Genomic DNA, 25,870 nt, shown 5'->3' on the forward strand with positions numbered 1-25,870 from the left:
ATCACATTCCTTAGCACAGTTTGCAAAAGTATCTTCTGAGACAAGAAAGAGACAGCCAGGGGCCACTCAATGAAAACAGAGGAGAATAAACTTACATTTTAAAACTCTGATTATAGACATTCAGAATACCAAATAATAAATACATTACATAAAATATATTTACTTTCATTAGAAAAAATGTCTTGATTTTGTTGATTATCTTTATCCGTAGAGATACTCCAAAATACTTTCTTAAACACGCCTGACTCCTGTCTGGGTTGAACTCAATTTAAAATTTATTCTTTGCATCTCTGCATTGTTTCATTTTTTTGAACAATCATCTATCTCAGACCTGAGGAAGAACACCGGCAAGTTTCTTCCACTAATACTTATGCACCTGATATATGGTATAGGATTTTGAAAAACTGTGTTCAAGAAAAATAATCTTTATTACTAGCTTGCTTCATCTGAGATGACTCTAGCAATTTGCTAGCTTTAGCTAGTAAAATAAAAGCTAACAACAAAAAAATCAAGCTACTATATTCTCAAGGGGAAGCTTGATACATCCTATAGGAACGTTTAACACAAGGTATACAATACACTATGCTAAGAAAAAGACTAGGTCCAATAATTTCTTTCCGTTGTTCGCAGCATCTTATTCCCAAATACACTAAGAGAAGCAGTTAGTCCACCTTTTCCTTGCAGCACCAACCTTGAAACATGTTTTAAAGAAAGGTCATAAATGTACCAGATAGATATTTAAATTAAACTGCTGCATGGAACATATGGTAAGGTATTGTTTCATTTTAGGTTTTATGATTATCAAGTTATATTATGGTTTGTTAGTTTTAACTCTACGTACCAAACATTCCCAAGACTTCTAGCATAAAAAACACAGGGGTCCCCAAGTAAGGAACACATAAATAGCAACAATATTCCTTTACTTTGCCCGCAAAATAAAACTTCATGTAAAAATAACAGCTCACAGGCAGGGCAAGTAAGACTCTGAATAATCATCTATAAAGATGGATTGAAATTTTTAGAAAACTGACAAATGTAATGCAGAACATAACTTTTTCTAAATCTCCTAAGGGATTAGAACATTTTAGCCCTTAGTACTCACTTAAGCCTTTTAGTCGTTATTATAGCTGTGGTTTCATCTGCATCTGTCCCCTCTCTGGTCTCAGGATGGACTTTCTGTAGGTAAATGCGCACAGCCCTCCCAACCTACCTCCGGTTACAAAAATTGTACTATTTTTGGGTAAAATCCCAGATTAGAGTTCCTTCATCACCCGCTATTTTTAACACACAGATCCAGCTAAATTTAGATACCTTTCTTCAGGAGTCAACTAATATTACTTACAAACACAATGTTGTTAAAAATATTTTAAAAGAGCCAGAACACATTTTTAGGGAGAAAAAGTAATTCTAAAACATAATCTAGCTAAGTATCTACATACAGCATTTTAATAATGCTTACTTTCTGCAGACACCACAGATATTCCAAGAATTATTGGTCATCCCGAGGGAGTCCCTTATAGTACTGAAATACTCATTTTGCTGCTAAGAGTTTCTCAGATTTTGCCTTTCCCTTCAAGGCTCCGGGTCCTAACAGTTCCAGAACAAGTATGCTTCTGAGTATGCTTTTAAAGCTGGATGAAATTCCCTGAATATTCAAATTTTGCACGTCCGCAAAATTTACACTTAATTTTAATAGTAATTTAAATGCAAACATGTCAACTGTATCACTATTTTTCATTTCAATGGAAATGCCTGGGTGGGAAAGAACAAGGCAGGACAAACGAACCCCTTCATCCTCTCAAAAATAAAAAAAAACCAAAACCAAACCATACCAAGAAGTCAAGAAGAGATACATCTTGCCTTTTTGTATCATCTCAATTACCTCGTGGATTTAAAAAGCTAACAATTTGAAATAAGATACAATTTCTCAACAGATAACTTCTCCATAAAAGTAGCTACTAAATTCACCAGCTGAAAGTTAGAAATTAGAAGTAGCAGAAAATAAATTTTAAAAAATTTAAGAATATCATTTTAATTACGTAGTTACACAATCATGTAACACAATTACAAAACTACAAATTACAAAATTCATAGTCTTTTTAAATCATCATTTATCCTTTTCAGTTCTTTTCCTAGTTTGCTCAGTCTTTGCTCCTGAAACTTTCATCAGCTGCTTGGGGCCATGTGTCTGAATTTACAATATAAAAGCCATGGCTCCAGTAAACTCAGTAATACTACATTTTAAAACAAGTAAAGTATGGAAATGCAGTTAGGGAACACACACATAACTGCATCTGTATCCCAGTGTGAAGCTAAGCAATAGCAATCTATTACACTTACGGCATGTTGGTATCTGTTACCCTAGACTCAAAGTGATTTTTAATTCCCTATGGTTCCCCTTTCCCCTCGCCACAGAAATACTACCCAATTTCATGTATGTTTTGTTGGTGGTGGTTTTTTTTAAGTTTTCATTATTCATATGAAGTATCTGAACAGATGTAATTACTATTGTAGAGAATCTTACTATCACCTTTAACTAATTTTTGCTGGAAATTTTTTTTTTAGCATTCCTTTTTAAAATCTGCATACATCGCTTAACAAGAAAATGCAAAGAAATGCTTTTGGTGAGACAGTTTTAATGATTTGCTTAATACATACTCTACTACATAGAGCCAGTAACCTATATATAGCTACTTTATGCCACGTAACAACAGCACAAGGCAAGTAGAGCACTACTATCAATTGACTTTGGCATCACCAGAGCAATGTGCCTCCTTCTTTCCTTCCTTTCCAAGTATCTCTGGCATGCTTCACATTCCCTAACACCTACTGTCATTTTGCTTTTTAAAGCTGCCCAAATTCTTTTTTTGCTTGTACTTCTCACATTCTCCAGCATACATTCCCCACTTTTCCTCTCAAACAGAACACCAAAGCGCTAAATTTTCTTCCATAGCCTAGATTAGTAATCACATATTACACATAATCACTTATATTTTCAAGAGGATATTACACTTATATACTGAGACTAGCAACGTTCAGTGGTCCATTTTAAGATCTGAAATAAGATCGGTTTTCTTCTGTTAAGCATCAGGCACAACACAGCATTGAATTTTCTTCCAAATACAGTGAAGCCATGGTGAGTCATCAATCCAAATTTAGGATTATTATTTCTCTATAAACATAGATGAGCGTATTAATGAGGGCAGATGGAACACTTCCTTTTTCACAGTAGGAACAAGAGGTTTTCCCCTGATGCCATGAAACTGAGGAAAGGAACAGTTTTGGGATCTAAAAGCAGCTCTGTTACAGAAAGGCAGAGTTTCTGTAAATCCTTTCCAAACTAGTTTGCTCTTCTTGAGGTTTGACTTCTGATTGTAACTCTGGAACCACACGAAAACCTTACAATAGCAGCTTTATCTCTAATGAAGCATCCTCCATTAAGTCACTGTTATACCATGAAAGTATTTGTAAATTAAGTGGAATTACAGCACATGAAGAACTTCTAATATGCAAAAATCAAGGACTATACACCAAAAAAAGGCCATCTCACCAAAAAACTCCTGTAGAGTCTCGTAAGTACATTTTAACCAAAATCAGAGTATAGAAGACACATACAGAAATAAGTAATCAAGATTAAAATGTTTGTTTGTAAGTCCTTACGAAGTTAATAAAACATCTGAACAAACATGGAGAGGCCTATCTTTAGAGACAATTTGCATTTTTTTTTAAGAACAAACTCACACATTTCTTAGCACTGTGATATTATACAGAAGAAATTGAAGTAAAGCAATCAAGCCACAGTACGTATTGATTAAAATGTTTCTAAATCGCTTTGCTTGAGGGAAGGAGAAGGTGCAGAAGAAAACATAACAGAGCCACGAAAGAGAAGGACTAGATGGATTCGGAAGGAAGAGCACCAAATGACCTGTACAGTAATTTAGAATTTAACTAAAAGTCTTAAATCAACAAAGTCAACTAATGCAATTTGAAAACCGTAGTCCAACAGCAAGAACATGTTTGGTTCTAAGTGAAATAAACCCCCCCACACACACCTATTTTGAGAAACAGAATTTCCCACCTTAAATTTATTGTGAGAAAGGGTATTTCCCACCTTAAATTTATGGTACACAATTAGCAGCAGAATAGAGGGTATTTATAAATATGTACAAAAGGCTTGTGTAGTTCTGGAGACAAGCCATCTCCAAATTCCACTTAGAATCTGTACTTCCAAGCACTTTAACTTATGTCAAAGTTACATACTTGATTGTAATAACGCAACAATTTGCTGATCAAAATAAAGCTTAATTTGATCTATATACTAAAAGTTTTACCATCACTAAATTATCAGAAAAAGCTACAGTATTGAAAAAGAGAAACTGAATGCCCTGGACTAATCTGAATAATACCTCAACTAATTGGAAAAGAACAAACTAGTTCCAAAACTGATATGTATTGCACAATGTGTGGTATTTTGTTCAATAAAAATTTCAGTCTAACTGATATATATGCCACAGTAATACAGGCCAGAAAAAAAGACTTCTATCTCAACACTGGTATAAATTTAGTATTAATGTTCATACTGACTTTCCAGCTTAAGAAACCACACTAAAAGAACCTTGAAATACACAACGTATGCAACAGGATAACCTAAGTTGCATTCCTGCCACAGGTTGTTACTACTCCTCACAGAGATTTGTCTTCTGTTAACTTCATATATAAAAACACCCAGGGAAGTTTGACAGCTGTAGCAACCAGAAGCTTCTTAGATACTTGCACAGTGTTTCTTAGATGCCTGACTTCAAAAACATGATGCAGAGATCACGAAACTTGTCTTCTATATCTACTTTAAGCAGCCTTGCCCACTGATTCCCTGTTTTGGAAGGAAAGAAAGATATTTTTTTTCAGGATTTCTTCACACTTAGGCTTTTAACTGTGCATCTGAAGCCCGTGCTGCTCGACAAAGCCACCAGGTGGCAGAATCACATAATGCCAAAGATACTCACACCCCCCCCAGCAAAGAAGGTCCGGCCCCAAAAGAAGCTGTGCAACCCCCCAAAAACAGAAGCATAAAACCACCTGTTTAAAATTAATCTGAAAACATTTATCGTTCTTACACCCTTCATAAAAAGAGGAAGAAATGAGTAACCAAAGAGAAATACACCTTAAGGAATATGATCACTTGTACATCTGAATTCTCCAAAATACAGGCATTCTTTTATTCATTCACCATCTCCTTTGAACACCCGGTCACAATAGTAGTTACTGTCTTGTCATACAGGATGAAGAACAGGCACACCCTGGCATTTCAGATCTCATTATTTATTAACTCACATGGATATCTGTGAGCTTATACACAGAGACAAGATACAGATCGATCAGAAAAAAAATTAAGTTTTGCTTGTGCCATAAGTGATGCATTGAGGTAGTGACAGGAAATGGCATTTATATATTTGTGGGTTTTGCTCCTCTTACCCTTCCCTTTCTCAAACCTTTCCACAACAACACTAAACCTTGCCAACTGTTTCAAACCTGAAAACATATATCAAGAAGCATCAAGAACTCCAAAATATTTTAAATGCCCTTCCCCTGGAGTTTATCCTTTCATCAAAAAAACCACATATACAACAAAATTATTAGTTTAGGCTTTAGAGAGAAGGCACCTATGACTTGATGTATCGCCATTAGATCCTTCAAGCTCATCAGGATTTGCAAACTTTGCAGGTGTTAGTTGACTTTTCATTTTCTAGACCCACAGATTCGTAGTAGAATAGATACCATTTGCCAAAAGTGAGTTCTTGGTGGCTATTACTGTTATTCAGCAAATGCATAGTTTTGGCAAGGAATACACAGAGGTCTACCTCATGGCCTCAATCCTTGTCATTTCTTGACTAGTTATAAATATTACCTATATATAGTATTGGTTCAATTTAAATCTAATCAGGACTAGATCATCAAGTGCTGCCATGTATTAACATTGCAAAATGAACAGCATACCACTTTCTGCTTTCGTTCCATTCTTTCCAGTACGCAATCCCTGGACAGAGGAGGTAAGCAATGCACCCTTGAACCTCAAACAGCCTATCCAGATGCCAGTTGGATTGCTCAATGTCATATAATAACTCTTTTGACAGATGAAAGGGATGTGACAACAGGTGGAATTACTGTTTGCAAAAGAAAATTATTTACACTGTAGTTTCTCCAAAATTTGAACACCATGAGTACCCAATTCTGTTAGTATAAATAGTAAATAATCAAGCTCTTTGCATTGAAAACGGACAAACCAATTCTACCACTCCATATCTAGGGTCCTATGACTGTGTAAGAGCTATCAAGAAAGGCTACAATGTTTTTACAAGCTTTTGAAACTGCCTTCACAGAAGACAAAGTCAGAAAAAACCCAAAACTTTCAGTACCAACTGACGCAAACTTTCTAAGACAGTATAGTTTGTTCTTAAAGGCAATCTTAGTAAGCATTACTATTTTTTGCCCATATCTGATGAACAAAAAGTTCTCGAGCCTCATTACGAGAAATAAAGAAGGCCACCATCATTCCGACACTTCCTAGGAAGCACATTGAGTTCATCATGCAGTCGATCCTTCACTTGAACTTTTATTTCACAATCTATTCATCTGCTAATGTTCTTCCATCTATTTCCACCCATTACAACAACATAAACTTGTATAGATTGGTGTATCATTTTATATAAGGAGGGGATGAGAGGGGGAGCTATTTGTTTGTATCATTACAGATTTCATTAAATAAAACCAAACTGCAGTATTCCCTAAAGACACTTGTTTCAGAGCACCTGAAAGTCAGATGGCATGGAAAGACAATTGTTGGCTTTGGAGAACAAGAAAAACTATTTTATGAGAGAACAAGGCTAAAGACATCCAGGTTGCCCTAGCCACCAAAGACATCCTCTGGATAAATTGTCCTCTCCCTTCCCCTTCCACCTCCACCGTCCTGTCACAACTAACAGTCCATTTTTGAGAGCAGAGTCTTCAAGTACTGTCCAGTTTTCTCAGAAAGGTGAAAAATAACTGAAGCAACAACAGCTGCAGTGAATTAGCCATCTTTAACCTTGGAAATTAATATCCTGCTTTGGCGTTTCAGAGTATAAGAGGAGCAAAAGCAGATGTTATAAAATTCAGATTAAGATAATCTATTCATCAAGAAAGTATGAGCAAAAATCTAGCCATGCTGAAGTAGATCATCTGCAATACTACTAAAGAAAACAGTTAAAATTGATCTTGCTTCTTAAATGAATGATTGAATTTTACTACCAATTTGAAAGGCCCCAAAGAGAAAGAATATTGCTGTGAATATCAGTTCCCCCCAGGAAAAACTGGTGAAGCAGTAACTAGATTTATATTTGAAAGGATTTATTTAAGTATTTCATGAATACCAGAGCCTCCAAATAATATAATACTTCCCACCTATAGCTAGGTCTCTCATTTTATCAGAATGTATGTCCATCAACAGATATTTTATTTTAGATTAGAAAGAACTCCAGAAATTCTCAGCCCTGGTTCTACTCTTACTGAATTCCTAGAGAAGCAGGCATAAGACTAACCTTATTTTTAAACCCAACAAAAAAAAAAAACTAAACAAAAACACCAAAAAAAACCCCCTAAACAAAGACGCCTCCACTTTCACTGACACTAAACGGCCGCTCAAATGAAGGAAAGAAGATGTGCCTTTGTTTCCTTCTCATCTGCTCTTAGGGGAGGGCAACCCATTAATAAAAATAAACTATATTTGTGATTTAGCTTGTCTTACAGGAACAGAATGAACTTGGTAAGATTTACACAAGCTGCAGTGTGCTACTGCTCATTTTGGCACATTCAGTAATACCTTGTAGAGGTAAAAAAGTGTATTCTAACACTTCTTTTCCCCCCAGAATTCCCAGGAAAAAAATTGCCGTTGGCTGTTTTGCCTCTCTTAACACCAGAAGAAGGGGTATAGATATGACACATCATGGAAAGACTATACATTAAGAAAAAAAAAAATCCAAACTCCTACAGTGAACAAGCGACATATGAAATGTAGAGGATTACAAAAAAAAATTTCCAACTAAACTAGGGAAGCTGACTACTGTAAAAGAAATCTCAGCATTTGGGGGGGGGGGGGGGGGGAGGGGGGAACCAACAACAACAACAACCAACAAACACAAAACCAACCAAACAAAAAACCCCAAACCCATAAAAACCAAAACCAACCAAAGAGTCAAGCAAAACCCAAGCTACTTTAACATACCAACATAGCCAGGACCTGCAAACATAAGTCTGGAGGATCTGCAAGTTGTTCATAACGTTCAAAGCTATATAAGTGTTGAATTAGGTGCGATATTATTTTATAGGATGAGGTAGGATATTATTTTATAGAACAATCCACTTCTTTACTACCTCAACATATTTAAGTCACTGTCTACAGAACCTTTGTATTTAGATGGTAAAGCCCAATAAAAAGGCTAGCTAGATGGCAGTTACTGAAAGTACTCTACATAGTCAGAAATCTCTTACTTAGGCTTAAAAAAGTCAAGCTAACAGTTAAATAATACACTCTCATAAATGGAAAAACCAAGGCAAAAGTTGTTAAACAGGGTACCTGCAGTCACAGAGGACTTAGATCATTTAAGCTATGTCTGTTACTGAGTGCCAACTATGCTCTCCAAATCCACACCCTTAGGAAAAAATAAAAAATAAAATAATCTGTTCAGCAAACATAACTCATATTTACTAACTGTCTACTACACTCCCAAGCATTCCCATTTAAAAAAGAAAATGAAAAACAAAACAAAAAAAATTCCCACACAACAAAAAAACCCAAGAAAGTTCTTCCTCACGTTTCCTGTCACGTGGGTTTCATATAATGTTTACTGGAATAAGAACAAGAAAAGCAAGATCTAGAGCTGAGTGTTCGCAGAAGTGACCTGAAGGTGGGTGGGGAAGGGGTAGAAATCAACCCCTGAGAAGTCTTTTATAAAATAAATAAATAAATTTTAAAACTAACATGGGATTTTTGCATTTAAATTTCTGATGTCAAGGTAAACTTCTGTTTATTTTAGATTGCTCTTTCTACTAAATAACTATTCCATAGGCATTTGGAAGACAAAAACAGCTGTGCTACATCTAGGTAGCATCTTTAACAAGGATGTATTTCTGTCGCGGAGAATGAAATACAGTAATTTGTTTCTACAGAACTTTTCTGGGATAATGCTCACTAGAAAATTAAACACACAAAGAATTAGGTGGAAATCATCTGAATACTAAGGAATTATTCAGAGATCCATTTTTTAAAAAAGCCTTTTAAAAGCGTGTGGAGCAAGCAGGGTTTGGTTGGGTTGTTTGGGTTTTTTTCCTGACTTTGTCCTTAAGGATCATTAATTGCGAAAAAGCTCAAGTTTGAACCCTCATCCAAAATATGAAAAACAAAATAAGGGAAGGCCAGGAGTGTATATCTGAGTACAAACCCAGGAAATACAAAATGTCTTGTTCTCTTCCACTGGGGGCATGTTCTTAAGCAAATGGACAAGGATTACTGACAGCAATGGACATCTCCATGAAACTTACGGGGCTGCAACCATCTGATGAGGCCTCACAGAGTACTCAAAAAAGTTTTCATGAAGAGCCATGAACAGAAAAGTTTAGGAGATGGTAATGCTGTACTAAAGAATATTACCACACTGGGGTGCAGGACTGATGAGAATTATTTTGTCTGGGGAGCATTTCTGAGGCGCTTACCTCCTTTGAAGTCTCTTGGCGTCAGGATGAATGCTAGCTGTCCTCGGGCTGCCATCCCTTTGAGGGGAGGGAGATACAGATGAGCCCAAAGGTTCTCTTCTAAACACAAGTCCTTACTGCAAGCTGGCCAAAAGGTCCCTGCAATCAAAGAAATCATTGTGGTTTTGCATGTGGCGCATTTATGTCCTTTAATCAAGGTTTGTCAGCCATCTAACATGTTCAACCACAAAGGAAAAAATAAATGCATCTGCTGGGTAGCCAATGCAGAACAGAGACTAAGGAAAGAGAAGAATTGTTCATTCCAGTTTGGACACTATGAACTCCATGAAAAACACAGGCAACACGATTTTTCAGACTAGGCAGAACCACCTTAGTATACAGTATTTTATGCACGTATATATGTATTTTAAAAAGCTATTTGCCTTTGGAATAATTTTCCAACACTCAAACTCCTGCCTTCTTCAGATCTCAAGAAAAAATATCACTTTTTCATTTCTAGACGTACATACTAGTCAATGTATTCTACAATCTAATGCAGCAGTCACTCTTCAACAATTACTTCTTGCAATTACCACAGCAGTACACAATTAATCCTTAAATGCATTCTTTTTGCCATAAACTAGTTGTAACAGAGCTTGCAGAGCCACTTGCTAGGAAAAAAAAAAAAAAAAAAAAAAAGACAATGAAAGTTCTGTCACAGTACTGATAAAAGATTCCTTCTGCAGAACCCTTAGCAAACTTTTGTGTTTGCATGCCAACATGCTAGAGCCACGAGCTCCATGTTTTCCTCAGTGTGAGTCATCTCTAACAGTGTCCATATTCACAGCCTCTTTGGCACATTTCCTGGGCACATAGCCTTCCACCATAGAAATGAATTTTTATAGCCCGGCTGTCACAAGCCTAGGCATGTCATATTAAGCACATGATTTCCCAGAGCTCCAAACTAATGGAGCTCTTCTACCAAAGTATATTATAGTAGAAGCAAACAGACACATATTTCTTGTCTTGGCTGCAAAACCAGTTCCCAGATAGTAAACACAAGAAACTTACACAGTAACTGAAGAAGTGTACATATTTCACTTCCTAAAGGACTGGGTAACCACTTCTTTGGAACATTAAGTGTATGCGAGCCCATACTCTTCCTCTTCCCACCTGCGTACAGCCATTTTCCCTCTTCTCACTTCTAAAAACAGCCGTGGGAGAGCAAAAATCCTGTCCCTTACAGGCATTACCCCTTTAACTTTCAAGTTTTTTATTACCTAGCGTGGCAGACAATAGTCATCTCCCTCCCCTTCCCTGTCCACTAGGCAAATAACACACAACCTTAGGGGGAAAAAACGTAACTGCAATCTGTGGCAATCTTTTTCCCCAGGAAGTTTTTTTAAAGAGGCACACAAAGGTGGTTCTATGACAATCCCAACGTTTCCTCTATTAATGTCTTACAGGTAGTCATTGAGAAGGCAAGAAACACAAAAACGTAACCCATAATCAAAGCTCCACATGGAACTGAATTTTACTGAGAGATACCTCAAATGGTTACTAATAAACTGTACAAAGTCCCAAAATGGGAAATCAGAAGCAAAAGGAAATCAGCATTAGTTTACAGAATTAACTCGTTCAGACAAATTGCATTACAAGAAAACCATAACTAACAAATGAACCTTGCATCTGATGAATACTGAGATTAGTAATTTTTTCTTCAACAAAAATGTCATCCTATTTGCACCTATGTATCTTAAGCCTATTTGACTGGAGTAGTTCCCATCAGTAACACTCAGGGGTTTTATGAAATACTCCCCTCTCTGGACCAGAAACAAACTTCCAACAGAGAATACGAGGCACAAGAACCCCTTTACCTCCATTGCCAAAAAAATAGCTACGTTAATGTTTACATCTGTTCCTGTTTACCCATTACATCAAATTAAATTGAAAATGAAAGGTACAACTCAAGTTTACTTCTTTGCACAAATATCAATCCACACATCAGTTTAATCCTTTTTTCACCACTTGTGTATACAACTTGCAACACCTTTGCACCCAGCTCTGCAGGTTGTAAATCTTTACTCCTCTTTTCCATTCACATTGCTATTACATTCCACTCCTTCCTCTATAGAACATTCATAGGCCAATCCTTCTTCAAAACTCTTACTACTAATGAAGTTGTATGTATCAACCCTAGAATTGCCCAGGATCTTCAACTCGGACTTCTGACAAGCTCATCGCTCCGATCCCTGTAAAACACAATTTTTCTGAAAACAATAATTGTTTTTCACTTTTTCTGTTTACAACTCTTCCCCGACCTCTAATTACTGCTAAAAACACCTTCTATTCACATCCACCATTTCCATTCTGCCTTCCTCCCCTATGTTTTTGTCTCCTTACAAATTGTCGTTTCAAGCAACTGCTGAAGAAAGCAGAGAGAAAGCCTTAGTACCTCCAGATGGTGACTTTTATCCCAACTGTTATGCAACAGGTTACAAATGTGGTAGTATAAGGAAAAAACTAGATGGAAAGAACATTAAGAATTTGGTTGAAAACACCGGCTCCCCTGAATACAATGCGATGTTTTTGAACTAATACAGTCCATAAACTTACTCACCATGGAACTTTCCTTTTAAAGTTTAATATTTTTGAGTCTAACCAACTTTTTCCAACTAAGTTTCTCAAAGTTCTACATTCAACCACTTTAATATGGTTATTAACATGTTCTGTAACATGCCATAAGATAATATTCTCTTATATGTGACTTTTCTGCTTTTATACAACTATCTCCATACAGACCATAGGAAGACCTAGAAGAATTCTTTTGACCCAAAGAACTGTATAAATGCTAAAAGAAAGTCAACTGAGCAATACAAACTACCTCATGTTCACATAAAGATATGACACAAACATAGTAAGTATGTAAGAGCACAAGATTAGAACAGAGGTATGTAAAGAAAGAAGTTTGCAATTGAAATGGCAAATGTTTTAAAGGTTCATGAGAACACGGTCTCAATAAATTGGCAGCCACCTGATAGTGCCATTGGTCACATTCTAGCTGAAAAGCCTTGTGCCAGGAAGCCTATTTGGGCAACAAGATGGGGAACCAGCCCATGGAACTACTCCACCTAAACCTGGGCACAAATACATAGACAGACACATACTTTTTTTCAGCATTACTGTTTGCTGATCAAAGAAGCTTCATAAGCAATGATTCAGCACTGCGCTCCATAAATCTGAACCAGCAGTGTAAAATCTCCCACCTCCTTAAAAGAAAAAAAAAAGAGAAAAAAAAAAGAAACAAACAAAAAAAAGGGCAATTAGTCCCCTGCCTACTCAGTGAGCTGAGCCATTTCACACCTAGCCGCTACTGCCAGTGTGAGGAAGTGGCCAGCCACGAGGGAGAGTGGAACTTGCCCTTTCAGCAGCAGCAGAAAAAAGTTTGCACCTAGATGCCATACTAGTACTCCCTTTTCAGATATCTCTCAGGCCTGCAGCAGTGAGGGTAGCAGTTAACACACAAGATACAGAAGGACATTCGATATAAACAATATTACGTACTGTTAGAAAGCAATGCCATATCATCCCGATCTGCATGGCCAAACTAAATACAAGACTTCAAGTTACAGCTAATCTAGAAGCAAGTCGTTACAAAAAACAGTGGTCGTCCTTCTCTCTCCCTCCACCTCCCAATTGCTGGGCCACCCAACTCCACCTTTTTTTTTTTTTTTTTTTTTCCCTTTCCTGCAACAGACCTAGCAATTTTGAAGCCACAAGTCTGAACTGGCTAATCCATAAGGGTTTGGGGTTTGCCCTTTTCAGAAGCGAAGTTATTGGGGAAACTGGCTTCCCCAGTGAAACAGTCAGTCTACAGTCAACAGATCCAATATAAGTAAAACGGCAGGAACATGAAAGCAGGATGGGGAATAAGATACTGTTGCTGCCTATTTCAGCAGCAACTACCTGTTAGATCTGCCTAAAGGCAAGTACTGAGATGAGAAATGATGCACAGAGCATTTCATACAGAAGAAGCCAGCAATCAGAGCAGTACAGAGGCAGCTTTTAAAGCCCTCACAACAAGAACACCACAAACACATTACTTCCAAGAAATGGTATTTTACATTGAGCTTTCTAAATTTTGATTTAAAACAAGATCAGAATAACATGACACAGTTAAGTACCGAAATGTTGGATTATGCAAAATACAGGTATCACAAACTCTCGAGTTTTTTTGAGATATACTAGTGATGCTTCCCAATCTTGATACACTCGTACAGTGAGAATAACTTAGCCATAAAAGAGTAACAGTGCAGAGCTGATTACAGTGTTAAACGGGAAAATTCTTGAAGCAACCATTGTTTACTAGGTAGGTTTTTCCTACAGATTCAGAAAAATAGGACAATATGATGCAGATTCCAGAAAATGACAATAATCCCTTGGACTGTTAAAGGAAAGTAGTGAAATAAAAAAATTTCTAAATACACACTCAAAACAATATATTTGAATAAAGACAACACAAACGAGGGACTCCTTTCTCATTAAAGAGCACAGCAAATGGCTACACGGAAAAACACAAGTAGTAAAGACTATAGGCAACAAAGGGTCTAAGTTGCAAGGTAACCATCTCTGAAATAACAATTTTATTTCAGAAATAACAAACTATTTTAAGTATGAAAACAGGGCCTCACAGGAAAACCATCTGCGCCAGAGATAGACAGAGTTCACAGGTTCTTTCACACCCTTTTGCTTTAGTCTTATTTATGGCCATTAGGGACTGTATCAATGGAAGCTTTCAACTTGTTCTTTAAATCAGCAGACTGGCTAGATCTGAAGGCCTAGCAGAACCATGACAGAAACTCTCTTGATACCTCTTTCAGGGCTGTCCAGCCAGATGTCAGTTTCGCATTTACTATGGACAAATGAAGGCAACACTTGTTCAACTCCTCTGGAGGTTAGTGATGCTTGGTGAGAACAGAGGGGGTTACCAGGGGCGTCAGAAGAAAAGTAAGCATACCAGAATAGGGACTGACTCACAGGAGTCTGTGAGATAAGGCAATTCCATCTGGCTTTGGTCAAGAGAACAGAAAAGACGCTCCATCACGTCGACCCCTCATAAAATGCACTAATGACAACATGGTTGCAATTGTAGCAGGCAAAACAAGAGATAGTTACAGGTTTGGGTTTTTTTTTATTTAAGCGTGCCTAACCCCCATCCAAAGTTCAGTGACTGTGGTTTGCAGAAGTCAAGTCTGAAAGGGCATTAGTTGCTGCTGTGAGGCTGAGCACACAAGTGATGGAATATCAAGAAACTCCTACTACCACTGCAATTGAAGCAGTGCTTGTTGCAGTGGATTCTACTGTCCCAATGTTAAATGGGAAAATCTCCGCTCTGCTCTCTCGCCCTGCCAATCACAATGTAACCTGCCACAGGCTGCCTGCTATATCAAATGAGGACAGAATGCACCAAGTCCATTAACTTCTGGCTGACACACAGCATACATTTAAGGTCACATCAGTTCAGAGATGCTCATAAATGTTAAGGTAAACCAGTTAAACCTGTAAAGCAAAAGGACATCGACTTAAAACTTACTGAAGTCACATATGAACACCCACACTCAAATTTACATTACCTAAATTGCTGTGGCAATAATATTCAATATAGCCACATTAATGTCCCTGAGTTTCCTAAGGCGTGCAAGCTTAGGCTTCTTTAAATTCAGCAAATACTGATTTAAAAAATAACTGCAAGTGACATAAAATCCACCTCATATAAACTTTTCCAATATTTAAGCTACCTTCCCTTTAAAAAAGTGTGTGTGATTACCAGATTAAATTTGCTTAGCTTGACAACTCAGCAATTACATCTTGTCACATTTTGGCGTAATAGATTAGAAAGCACTGAACTATCAGCACTTAAACACGGAAAAGCTTTCATATGTACACATCAAATCACTTCCGAACCTTCTCTCGGATAAACAAAATCAAGCCTGATCTTCCGTCTTTCTCTGGAATACAGGTTTTCCAAATCTCAAACTGTTCTAAAGCTCTTTACTGAAGCCATTACAGTTTTCCAGCCACACTGTGAACTGGCTGTATTATTCCAAGAATGGCCTCACTGATGCCAGGTACGCCAAAGCCCTAGCCAATACAAGATTTATTTTGGCTCAGCCACAGCTTTACTTACAAACTTCACGTTCATCTGATTACCTAAAATAAACTATATGTTACTTTCAGAATCACTGCTTTTCAAAAATAAATCTTTATTTCTAGACTTCATTTGCCTGAACTCGTTGTTCTACAGGGCTCAGTTAATCAAACTTCACAGAAGTGGCATGGGTTTTTTTAAGAGGGCATATTGTGTCATTCATAAATTGTGTCGTTCATTAAATTTAACTAGAAGCTATCTTCTGCTTTCTTGCAGTCTATATAAACACCAGCTTGACTCACAGCAGTAGGTATATTATATCCTAGACATGAAATAAAAACCCATACAGGTATAAACACTAAAATGAAAATGGACAGCAGCTATCCTTTACGAACCTTACCAGCAACAGCTCTTCTTATAAACGTTGGGGTTTTTTTTAGGAATTCTTAAAATACTTTTACAGAATGGGAAATTGTCTGAGTAAAAGAAGGGGGAAAACATGCAAAAAGAGCCATGAAACTTTATTCTTCAACCATTTAAAGATAAAGACAAAATAATTTCCTCTCATGTATTTCTAAATAACAATCCAAGATCAAAGAAATATGGAAGTGTTATGAAGTTATAATAAAGAAGTAATTAAAAGTTACTAACAAAACTGTAGAAACATTTTCAGGGAGGCATCTGAATCTTGGAAATAAAACAGATTCCAAACAACTTGGTCTAAAAAGGACAAGAGAAACAACTTCAGAACCAAATATAACTAAGCTCTTGAAAAACTGGTAAAGCAGAGTAAGATACAAAAAGCAGAGCTGACAAACTCCTAGACGGAAAAACTCTTAGAATAAATAGCATAACAATACTTCTAAAGAGTTACAGTATGGCAAAAATCAGGAGAGACAGCAACCAACTTTAAACTATTTTATAAGAAAAATCAAAAAATAGATCTAACAAGAAACACAAAGAATCCCTATTCCACTATCCCTATCTGGATGCTGTTACCTAAAATCTAAAGGAGTTAACAGACCCAGAGAAGTTTCTCATGAATTTTATACGGATCTAAAAAGAACTATAGTTCTTGTATCCAGGGAGCATTTAATCAGATCATAGATGGAACAGATGAACCTTTCATTTGGAAGACAGCAAAGATAGATATGGTTCCCAGAGCAGAGAGATAACGGTGCCACTGCCTATTTTGCTAAGCCTACTTCATTAAGGAACATTGGTACAGGTTTTTAACACACCATGGCAGATAAGGAACAGCAATCCCTCTAGATAGAGGTATATATATGCAATCCCTCTAGATATATGCACCCATATAAACCATGTCGCTGCGATATGCTTTAAGAGCAACATTCTAGTTAGTTACTATCTCCTACAGTAGACAAAAACCCTTTGTTCCCAATAGAATGGGAACATGAAGACATCATATTTTAAAATGTGGCTTTAGAAAGGAGTATTTGCATTTCTGTTTTATATAAAAACCTTAGTGCTTCTGACAAAAAGATGTTCCAGAAATTGATTTATATTCAGAATGACAACCTAAACTGGTACCCACTTTACTATTGCTTATTGCTCTATTTGAATGAACTCTGACCACAGCATTTATACATAAACCTCCAACAACAGATGTAAAGAACAAAGTCTAGAGGCAACGGAAGACTTGCTCTATGCAAGCTGCTTTTTATTTAAGACTCACTGTGTTAAAGCAGTGATACCTCACATGAACACATATGGCTTAGTCTCTGGACTACACATTTCTGAGAAGATGAAGTTGGGATATAAAAAAATATAGAGTAAGAAAATTTAACACGGCATTTATCACCCTACTCTAAAAAGTAGCTAAAAATTGTTTTTAAATATAAGTGTCTAGGACAAAGTAACTGCCTTTAACGCATTAAAAATTAATACTCATTTCAAGTTGTACTTCCATGTGTATCATGCAGTAGACACCAAGAGCTTGACAAGGTATTCTCACAAACATCATCTGAAGACAGTAAGAGGCCTCAGGCAACTACAGCAGTATTAAATAAGCCTTCTAAAATTTCAAGCAACAGGTTCCTTAACTCACTGGCATGTATAACCCTGTAGCTTGATTGAAGGAGGTGTGGAATAACAGGGAATGAAGAACAATATAAGGATTTCTCAAAGATTCAGATGTTTTAAAAAAAAAAAAAAAAAATCTACACCAACAACCACCCCAGAACATTCTGGCTAACTAGAAAACCTTCAAAAATATAAAAGTCTCCAAGTCTCCATGACAATGCCCATCAACCTGAAAATACAGAATGCCTCTCAAAATCTGTCAAATATTTTAAAGGATGTCACAGCAGGTATTCTGCAATTGCATAAAATTGTTCTAGAAAGGGACATGAAATACTAATCATCAGGTCTGCAGTGTCCCAACATGGGATAGAAATACAGAAATTTTTCTTTTTCAGTATCTTGAAGCTTGTTATTGCAAAATAAATACCAAAAAGTTCTCATAGAAGATACTTATTCCTACTTAACAACTGACATGGGAATGCTTAGGAAAGAAGTTATTACATAATAAGACACCTCTTCAGCTCACCAAAGGATATGCAAGAAACCTAGGGAAATAAAGACTGAGCTAGAAGGAAAAAAAATGAGACTGAAATTGTTATTGGAATTTCTATTTGTCTGCCAAAAATAATTTATAGAAAATCAACTTAAGAGTTCCCTATAAACAGTACCTCTTTCTATCCAAGATCCAACAGACACATGGTCAGCACCTATCACACTGCACAAGCTTTAAAGAATAATAATTGCTGCAGTGGCTGGCAATATAACAGAAGATTCTATCATTTTCCCATTTGCTTACTTCAAAGAAGTTCATTCTGCAAGAAAACATTAATACCTTTCCTGCAATTAGAAATAAACTGTCCAATCATGGAAGAAATTATGTCTCCTAATCACTCAAGATGCAGAAAATTATGTGTTGAACATTCTTGGTGACAGATTATCACATTGTCAGAAACAGAGTTAAGAGACAGTCAGACCCTTAGAACTACATATGGCAGTCCTGGCTTGCAAATACAACAAAGATCTGCAACAAATAAACCTAGACTCTTAGCCAAGGATATTAACCAAGTAATTTAAACATTACTATGGTTCTTTTTAACTCTGTGTGTGTGTGTCTATATATATATATAGACACACACACGTATATACATACATATATATATACATACATATGTGTGTGTGTGTGTCTATATATATAGAGAGAGAGACACACACACACATATATATATATAAAAAATATATATATATAATTACTATCTGGTAACAAGAGCTGACCCTTACTTTAGAAAGCTAATAGAACTGCAAAATGTTTCCTTTGCAAAGATTCTGTCCCTTCAGTATCAGCTAATAACCACCACATATTAATTTTTAACAGCATAAAGAAATTAGTTTTTTGAAGACCAAAAGTTCTGTAGTTCCAAGTGTCTTAGAAAACAACATATATTCACAAAGAACTGAAATAATGAATAAACACGACTAGCTGTAGATTCTACTAGCTGTAGAAAGAGCTGTACTTTCCTCCAAAAGCAACCAAGTCACACATGGCCACTGTTAGTGCGGTATCTTAGAAAATTGATGCAAGTTGGTAAACTCACAGGCTAATGCGCTTAACAGAAGTGATGCAGAAGGTACAAGTATTTTCAGAAGGTCCTCCTCACAGCAATGAGCACAAATATCACTACTGACACATCCAGCCAAACCTATTCAGGTTACCGAGCCCTACAGTCTTCTCTCACCTTCAATTAGAAAAAGGTACAGTTGCCATCCTATCTACACAAAATGTTAACATTCACTCATTTCAGATTTGGACACTGGATTCTCTTTATTCAGACATATTGCTATTATACATTTAAAAAACCTATTAAGTGGCATTCCCATCAAACTTATAACTATTTTTCTTGTATTTTATTTCACATATCCTGTAAGATCTTACTGTTCATCCTCTAAAATGAACAGATTTGAAGCAGAGAGAAAGTCCAGGAGAGAAATACCACTTTTGCCTTTTTGCCATACTTCACTTAAATACCAAACCTAGACTCAGAAATTTCAAAAGTAGCAATAAAAGCCATGACGAAAAATTTAACCAATTTACTGTGATCAATTATGTCCCTCCTGATGCTTCTAAGATCTAAAATATACAGAACTTCTAAGTCCAGTACTGGTGACAGGTTACCAGCCTGAAACTATTCACAAAGCCTTCAGTGATAAGATGGTCAAGCAAGGAAGAAAGGAAAAACTGTCTGTTGCCTTGAGTAATGCATCTCCTGGATTCAGAAAAAGTCCTTTTTTCCTTGGAAACTAACTGTCAATCTCAGACATCCAGAGATAAAATTGGGTACCCCTTTCAGAACCTTCATGTCTTTGCTAATAAACAGAATGCTTCCAAAAAAGAAAAAAGTAGACTGAAAATTAAAGTATTTCCTGCCTACTTGTAACTTCAAACCCTGTAAAGAGAAAAATCTCTTATCAAGATTGTCATCTCATTGTCATAAAAGAAAGAGCTATCCAGATGGGGACAAAGTCTGATGAAAGAAATATAGTACCACCAAAAGCTTCCAGATATTTCCACTGCCTTCTAGAGGTAATAAATCACTATATCCATCCAATTAAAAAAAAAACCAACAAAAACACACACCTCTCTCTGGCATACTTAAAACTCAACCCTGAAATGAATTAATATGGCAGGGGGAGGGAAGGGAAACAGATTCAGAAGGCAGTTAACGGAAACCCCATCCATTAGCTTCACTTACAGCTAATGTACTGCTTGCTAATATGCAAACTTTTAGATTTTCGTTTTTAAACCACTCGGACCAAGTCTAGGATCAGTCTTCTTTCAAAGGCAACCTAAGCTTTGCCACTAATCAAACCTTGACAAAAACTTTCAAGCTTTGCAAAACTGCTGATTTTTAATGTTTTTAATGTTTTGACAATTCAAATGCAGACTTAGGCTATATTTTCTGAATTTAAACAACAGAGTTACATTCTCCTAATATTAAGAGAATCTAAACATATTACTTAAAGCTTAAAAAAATGATGTTACTTAAAGTAATTTATTTTTGTACAGAAATAGCAAAAGACATGTGCATTTATTTTTCCAGTAAGTTCTGTCACATGATTCACAAAATATAGTAACTCATTCTTTCTTTAGAACCGAAAGGACAAAAATATATTTGTCTTCAACTGAGGTCTGACTGAAACCTTGCCAACAAAAACAGGAATGATTGGATAACTTGGAAAAGATTACTTATAAAATCAAATCACCATCATCTGTGAGCATCTTACCTTTAAATAGGATCCATAATATTTAGTTACATATGGACTGTCACACTGACTCAGCACTGTGATTTCTTGTTGGATGTCTTCTATTTCATCTTCTGCTTCTTCCAGGTCAATAATTTTTATAGCAACGACCTTCTGAGTCCGATTGTCAATTCCTTTAAAAACTTCACCAAAAGAGCCCTTACCAATTTTCTCCAGTTTTGTAAACAGTTCTTCTGGGTCTGCCTTCAGAGTCTGTTAAAAATAAGAGAAAAGTTACTCAGTATTTGTAACATTAAAATAAAATGTGATCTTTTAAAGGCAACAAACACTTCAAATTCTACACATTCCTATTTATCCAGCTATTCTTTTTCTATCTCATAATTAACACATTCTTTCTACATCCCTTATATGTACACACTGCAATATTTATGCTTCCCTGTATATAAAATACAAATTTAACACTGTCCCTGTGACAGGGTTTTATTCTATCTGGCATCAGAAAATGCTGCTACCTCAATTTCTCTTTCTTTGCCAATAAACTGCACCCAGGCACCAAGAAGGAAAGATCTTTACAAAGATTTGGTTTCTATTAAAACCGAAATAGATCAAATACCACTATGAATAAAGGAAAACCTTTTGTCTACCCTTTTCTCTTGAAATCGGTTCCTTCCCAGAAGCCAGGGTCCTACTCTCTTGAATTTTTCACATATCTCATCCTTTTAAGGATTTTGGTCCCATTCTTCAGTGCACAGATTACTATTTCCATTTGTTTGATGTGGCAAACTTTCTCCTACTAAAGATCACCTGCATGAGCTGCCATATGTCCTCCTTATCCCTGACCCCAAAGTTTTCTGGAGTAGGATTTATTTTTCTTTTCTTCTTCTCTCAGTTGGGTAAAGTCATTCACTCCTAAAAAACATCCTGTTCCCAGCTATCTTGATTTGAATAGTCACATGAAAACTACAAGCACTCACCTAAGCATACAAATGTAAGACCTAGGCCGACCACTCTGCCGTATTTGTTTTTTCTCCACTGTCAAGTATTCAGCTAGCTACTGCTGCTCTTAGACTTCTCACTTTCAGTGCATGGATGGTAACTTCCATTGTGTACCTTCTTAATCTAACAGCAAGGAGCCTTGCTATAAATTACAACAACTAAACTGGGAAGTCATAGGTAGAAGCAATAGTCATGAAACAAAGGAAAACAGGATAGGACTGCTTAGAATCTTTCCCTTAAGAAATAAAACAAACACTTCAAAAGACTTGTTATTGTTCTTAAACAGATGAGGTTCATGCTAACTAAGTGAAAACACATTGTTGATACAGAAAAAGGCTCATACAAGAAAAATTCCGTCATGCCTAAATAAGTATAAAACCACCCGGTGCTGTAGCAATTTTCCTCATGTCCCATAGAATGCTCTTTTGTCAATATTAAAAACAGTCTTCTCTGCGAATTCTCCATGAATAAAAATAAACCTTAACACTTGCATCAGATATTTTCCCTAGTGGGAGACAATTATTATTCTATGCTTTCATACCTACTGTGTTATAATTTGAGATGATGTGCTGTAAAGAGCTGTGCACGCCTAATCCATCCACACAAGCCTTCTAGTTCCATTCACTAGTCACAGGAATCTAAGCATTACATCATTACAAAGGCATTTGGGTAAGCCATAAATCAATCCCAGTCACAGCTGTCTGAAAAATTCTGTGTTTCACCTCCAGAGACAAAAAAGTCAGCACTACTCAAAGTCGTAGTGTACTGCAGTTGTTCATACAGAGAAAAATACAAGGGCTACTACCTGCCAGCAGCTCTTTGAGATCTCTTGGTGGTAGGTATTGACCCCTTATTGTCCCTTTTCCCCTCAACCCCTCAAACTTCTACTACAATCGTATATTAAAGCCCATTACTTCATGACACCACAATATTCAGAAACTTGCAAAACTCTCACAGCCTCATTTTTACAGCTCTTGGGATTCTGGTGTTAGGCTGACAGTTTTATAAAACAACTGCAAAAGAACATTTTCCCAGTTATTTTGTGTTAATACTTACAGAAAAGCAGGGAAGATAACTGTTCCTGGAAGTCCCGAGAAACAGGGAAGAATTGTTCCTGTTTGATTTTAAATTTTTGGGTTTTTTTACAATCAAATTTTTTAGACATTTTGAAAAATTAATTTCTCCATAATAGCTGGTATTAATATAATTAAAATTATTAATAATAATAGGTCTTTCTCCAAGTTCCTTGTGAAATCACTAGTTATAAAAAAAACCCTTTTCCTTCCCAAATCAGAACTTTCATAACTTCATTTCTTACTTTTAAAATTTAAAAGTTGCCATTTTCTCACTTTGTTCTGAGCAACAGGAGGTAGTAGCTGGGATTTTTTTAAAAAGAAAAAAAAAGTTAACTTGCTCTGTGAGAAAGTCTGAACATTCTTCTCAGTAGACCAGGTGTTTGAAGTGAGCGCCTTAACTACTGGCAACTAGTGATCTTGGAAAACTACCAGTTGGTCTCTCTTTAATGACCTGCTCTATTTCCAAAATGGATAGATCAGGCCTCCACATACTTAAATGAACTGATGAATTTGCAAGCACATGAGTGGCCAATTCCCATTCATTTTTCCAAGATTGCATATGGAAAGGATTCTCTCCAAATATGTTTGTTTGGTTTTATAAATACTTCCAACAGAGCCAAAATAAAGAGTTTTATAAATATTCTCTCTATATGACTGAAAAGAGAAAATGTCTTCCATAGATGCACTCAGTACAGTTTAGGTGCCTCTACTCTTTGCAAGCTTCCACTAAGCATATAGCTTTTTCCTACTAATATTAAAATAAAGGGAACCAATAAAGGAGCCTTCATATAACTGAGCACACCGAAGATTGCTAGAAACCACAGAATGGAACAGCAACAGCTGCTGCAAAAGGATAAAGCTAATCACCCTGTTTGATAAGGAGCTACATCTCTACCACTAGAACATTTCCTTCAAAGTGTGTCACAGAATGCAAATTGTGGCAAATCAAAAACAACTTCTGGAACATTTAGTACTAATGATTACAGAACTTTTAGTTTCCATAACCACTTGAGTTAGTTTGGTTTTTGTTTTGAATAGTTTTGCTGTTCAGAAGTGTGAAATTGCAATCATCCTGTCTCAGTTTCCAGCTTGTTTAGTCAAAGAACAAAGTCCTTTACTATTCCCCACAAGTAAAGCAACCATTCACCTAATAATTTGAGTAACCTCTCTGTACTTGTTCCACATGGGATTCATTACTTTTGACCTTAATCAGCCAGAAAAACTTAAAATTAACTCTTCTCAGTACATAACATCACTGTTGCCCACTTCTACAGTGTAAAGATAGTCCAATACATTCTCAGATCCTATTTGTTCCATTTGGCCTCATGGCTCAAACTCAGCCATGACCAACTAAACCCACTCACCTCTTCCTGATCCTCTGCATTTCCAACTAACGAGCTCCCAGCCTGTTGCAAAGCTTCTTTGTAATAATTCATACTTATGGCACCCTGCACTTCGTGCTATTTTATTCAGTAATTCAAATCCTCGTGGTTGTGTAGTTCTTCAGTAATGGCCTCTCAAGTATAACAGGGGCCTTTAAATTTTGTACCATCAGCAAATTTTATCAGTGTGCATTGCCTTTTTTTTTTTGTGCAAAGGTTGCTTTTCAGTCACCAACTGTCAAGAGCAATTGTCCACTCCAACATCACCTCTCCAGTACTATCCTCACAGCCAGGACTATACACGTCTTACAGTGTAGTCCCTACAGCTCAACAGAAAATGTTACTGAAATCCAAACTAGTTTGATCAAACTTTATCCATTACCATTGTGACCCAAGGTATAGCTATAACTGAGTCTCATTCCAGTTCTTATTTCTAACCTTTTTGGAATGGTTATTCATCCAGTTATTGTAGAAAAGGGTTAAAAAAATATTTTTCTCTTTAACTTACAAGAATTACAAGCCATCTCCATATTCAAGTTCTCGAGCTTATTTGGGCAACTGATTTTACTTGCAGATCTCTAATTTCTCTATGTCTGCTCTTTTAAAACAGACAATCATCTTTCAACACCTCCTTTTGTATACTTTTCATTTCACCAAATCAATTTCCAATTTTTCAGTCTAATACTCACTCCTTATCAAGACTGAGCCAAAATACTATGATGTGAAGAGGTGCAGACATTTCCGGTAAAAAAAACCAAAAACAAACAAAACACTACACGGTGAACTGGCTTGTTATTGTTGGTGATTGCTGCTGTCTGCTAGCACACTTTGAGATAAAAAGAATGCATTTTGAACATTGTTTATGTGCATGCAGATAAACCTGGATACAACCTGTAATAGGATGTTTCAGACAGCGAACCCTACAAAATCATTAAGAACTGGAGAAGCAGTGGAAGGAAAAAAAAAAAAATCATAATAACTTCTGGCTCTGGAAATCCTTGAGCAGCGAAATTTAGTAGAAGCTGTGGAAGTATGCCATAGAAATATTACAAATTACTGTATTCTTACACTTTTTCTTAGACATCTTCCAATAACCACTGTCAAAGACCAAACAACATGACTAGATAGTCCTATGATCTGACCCCATTCAGCTGATATGTTCACAAATTATTTGCATTCAAGTCAGAACTTCAAACACAAATTAAATTGTATAGCACAGTCAATGCTATAAGGCCACTCCCATT

The 25,870-nt window shown here is 36.4% G+C and overlaps 1 protein-coding gene across 4 annotated transcripts in view; it reads right to left on the minus strand.

The window, feature by feature from the left end:
* STK24 (serine/threonine kinase 24) overlaps positions 1-25,870 on the minus strand; it is a 62,082-nt gene that overhangs the window by 24,830 nt on the left and 11,382 nt on the right. The window contains exons 1-2 of one of the 4 annotated variants that reach the window (XM_054219045.1): positions 21,194-21,328; positions 9,745-9,882 (exon numbers count right to left, since the gene is read on the minus strand). Coding sequence is in view for 2 of the 4 variants with exons in the window: in XM_054218874.1 (XP_054074849.1) it covers positions 21,194-21,424 (231 nt within the window). In the remaining 2 variants the exon portion in view is untranslated. Of the gene's footprint in view, positions 1-163; positions 225-1,102; positions 1,538-9,744; positions 9,883-21,193; positions 21,425-25,870 lie in introns of those variants that run through there. The other 3 variants (XM_054218874.1, XM_054219138.1, XM_054218950.1) reach the window with 3 other exon arrangements.

Source organism: Rissa tridactyla, chromosome 1, assembly GCF_028500815.1.
Source record: "Rissa tridactyla isolate bRisTri1 chromosome 1, bRisTri1.patW.cur.20221130, whole genome shotgun sequence".
Classification (NCBI taxonomy): Eukaryota; Metazoa; Chordata; class Aves; order Charadriiformes; family Laridae; genus Rissa; species Rissa tridactyla.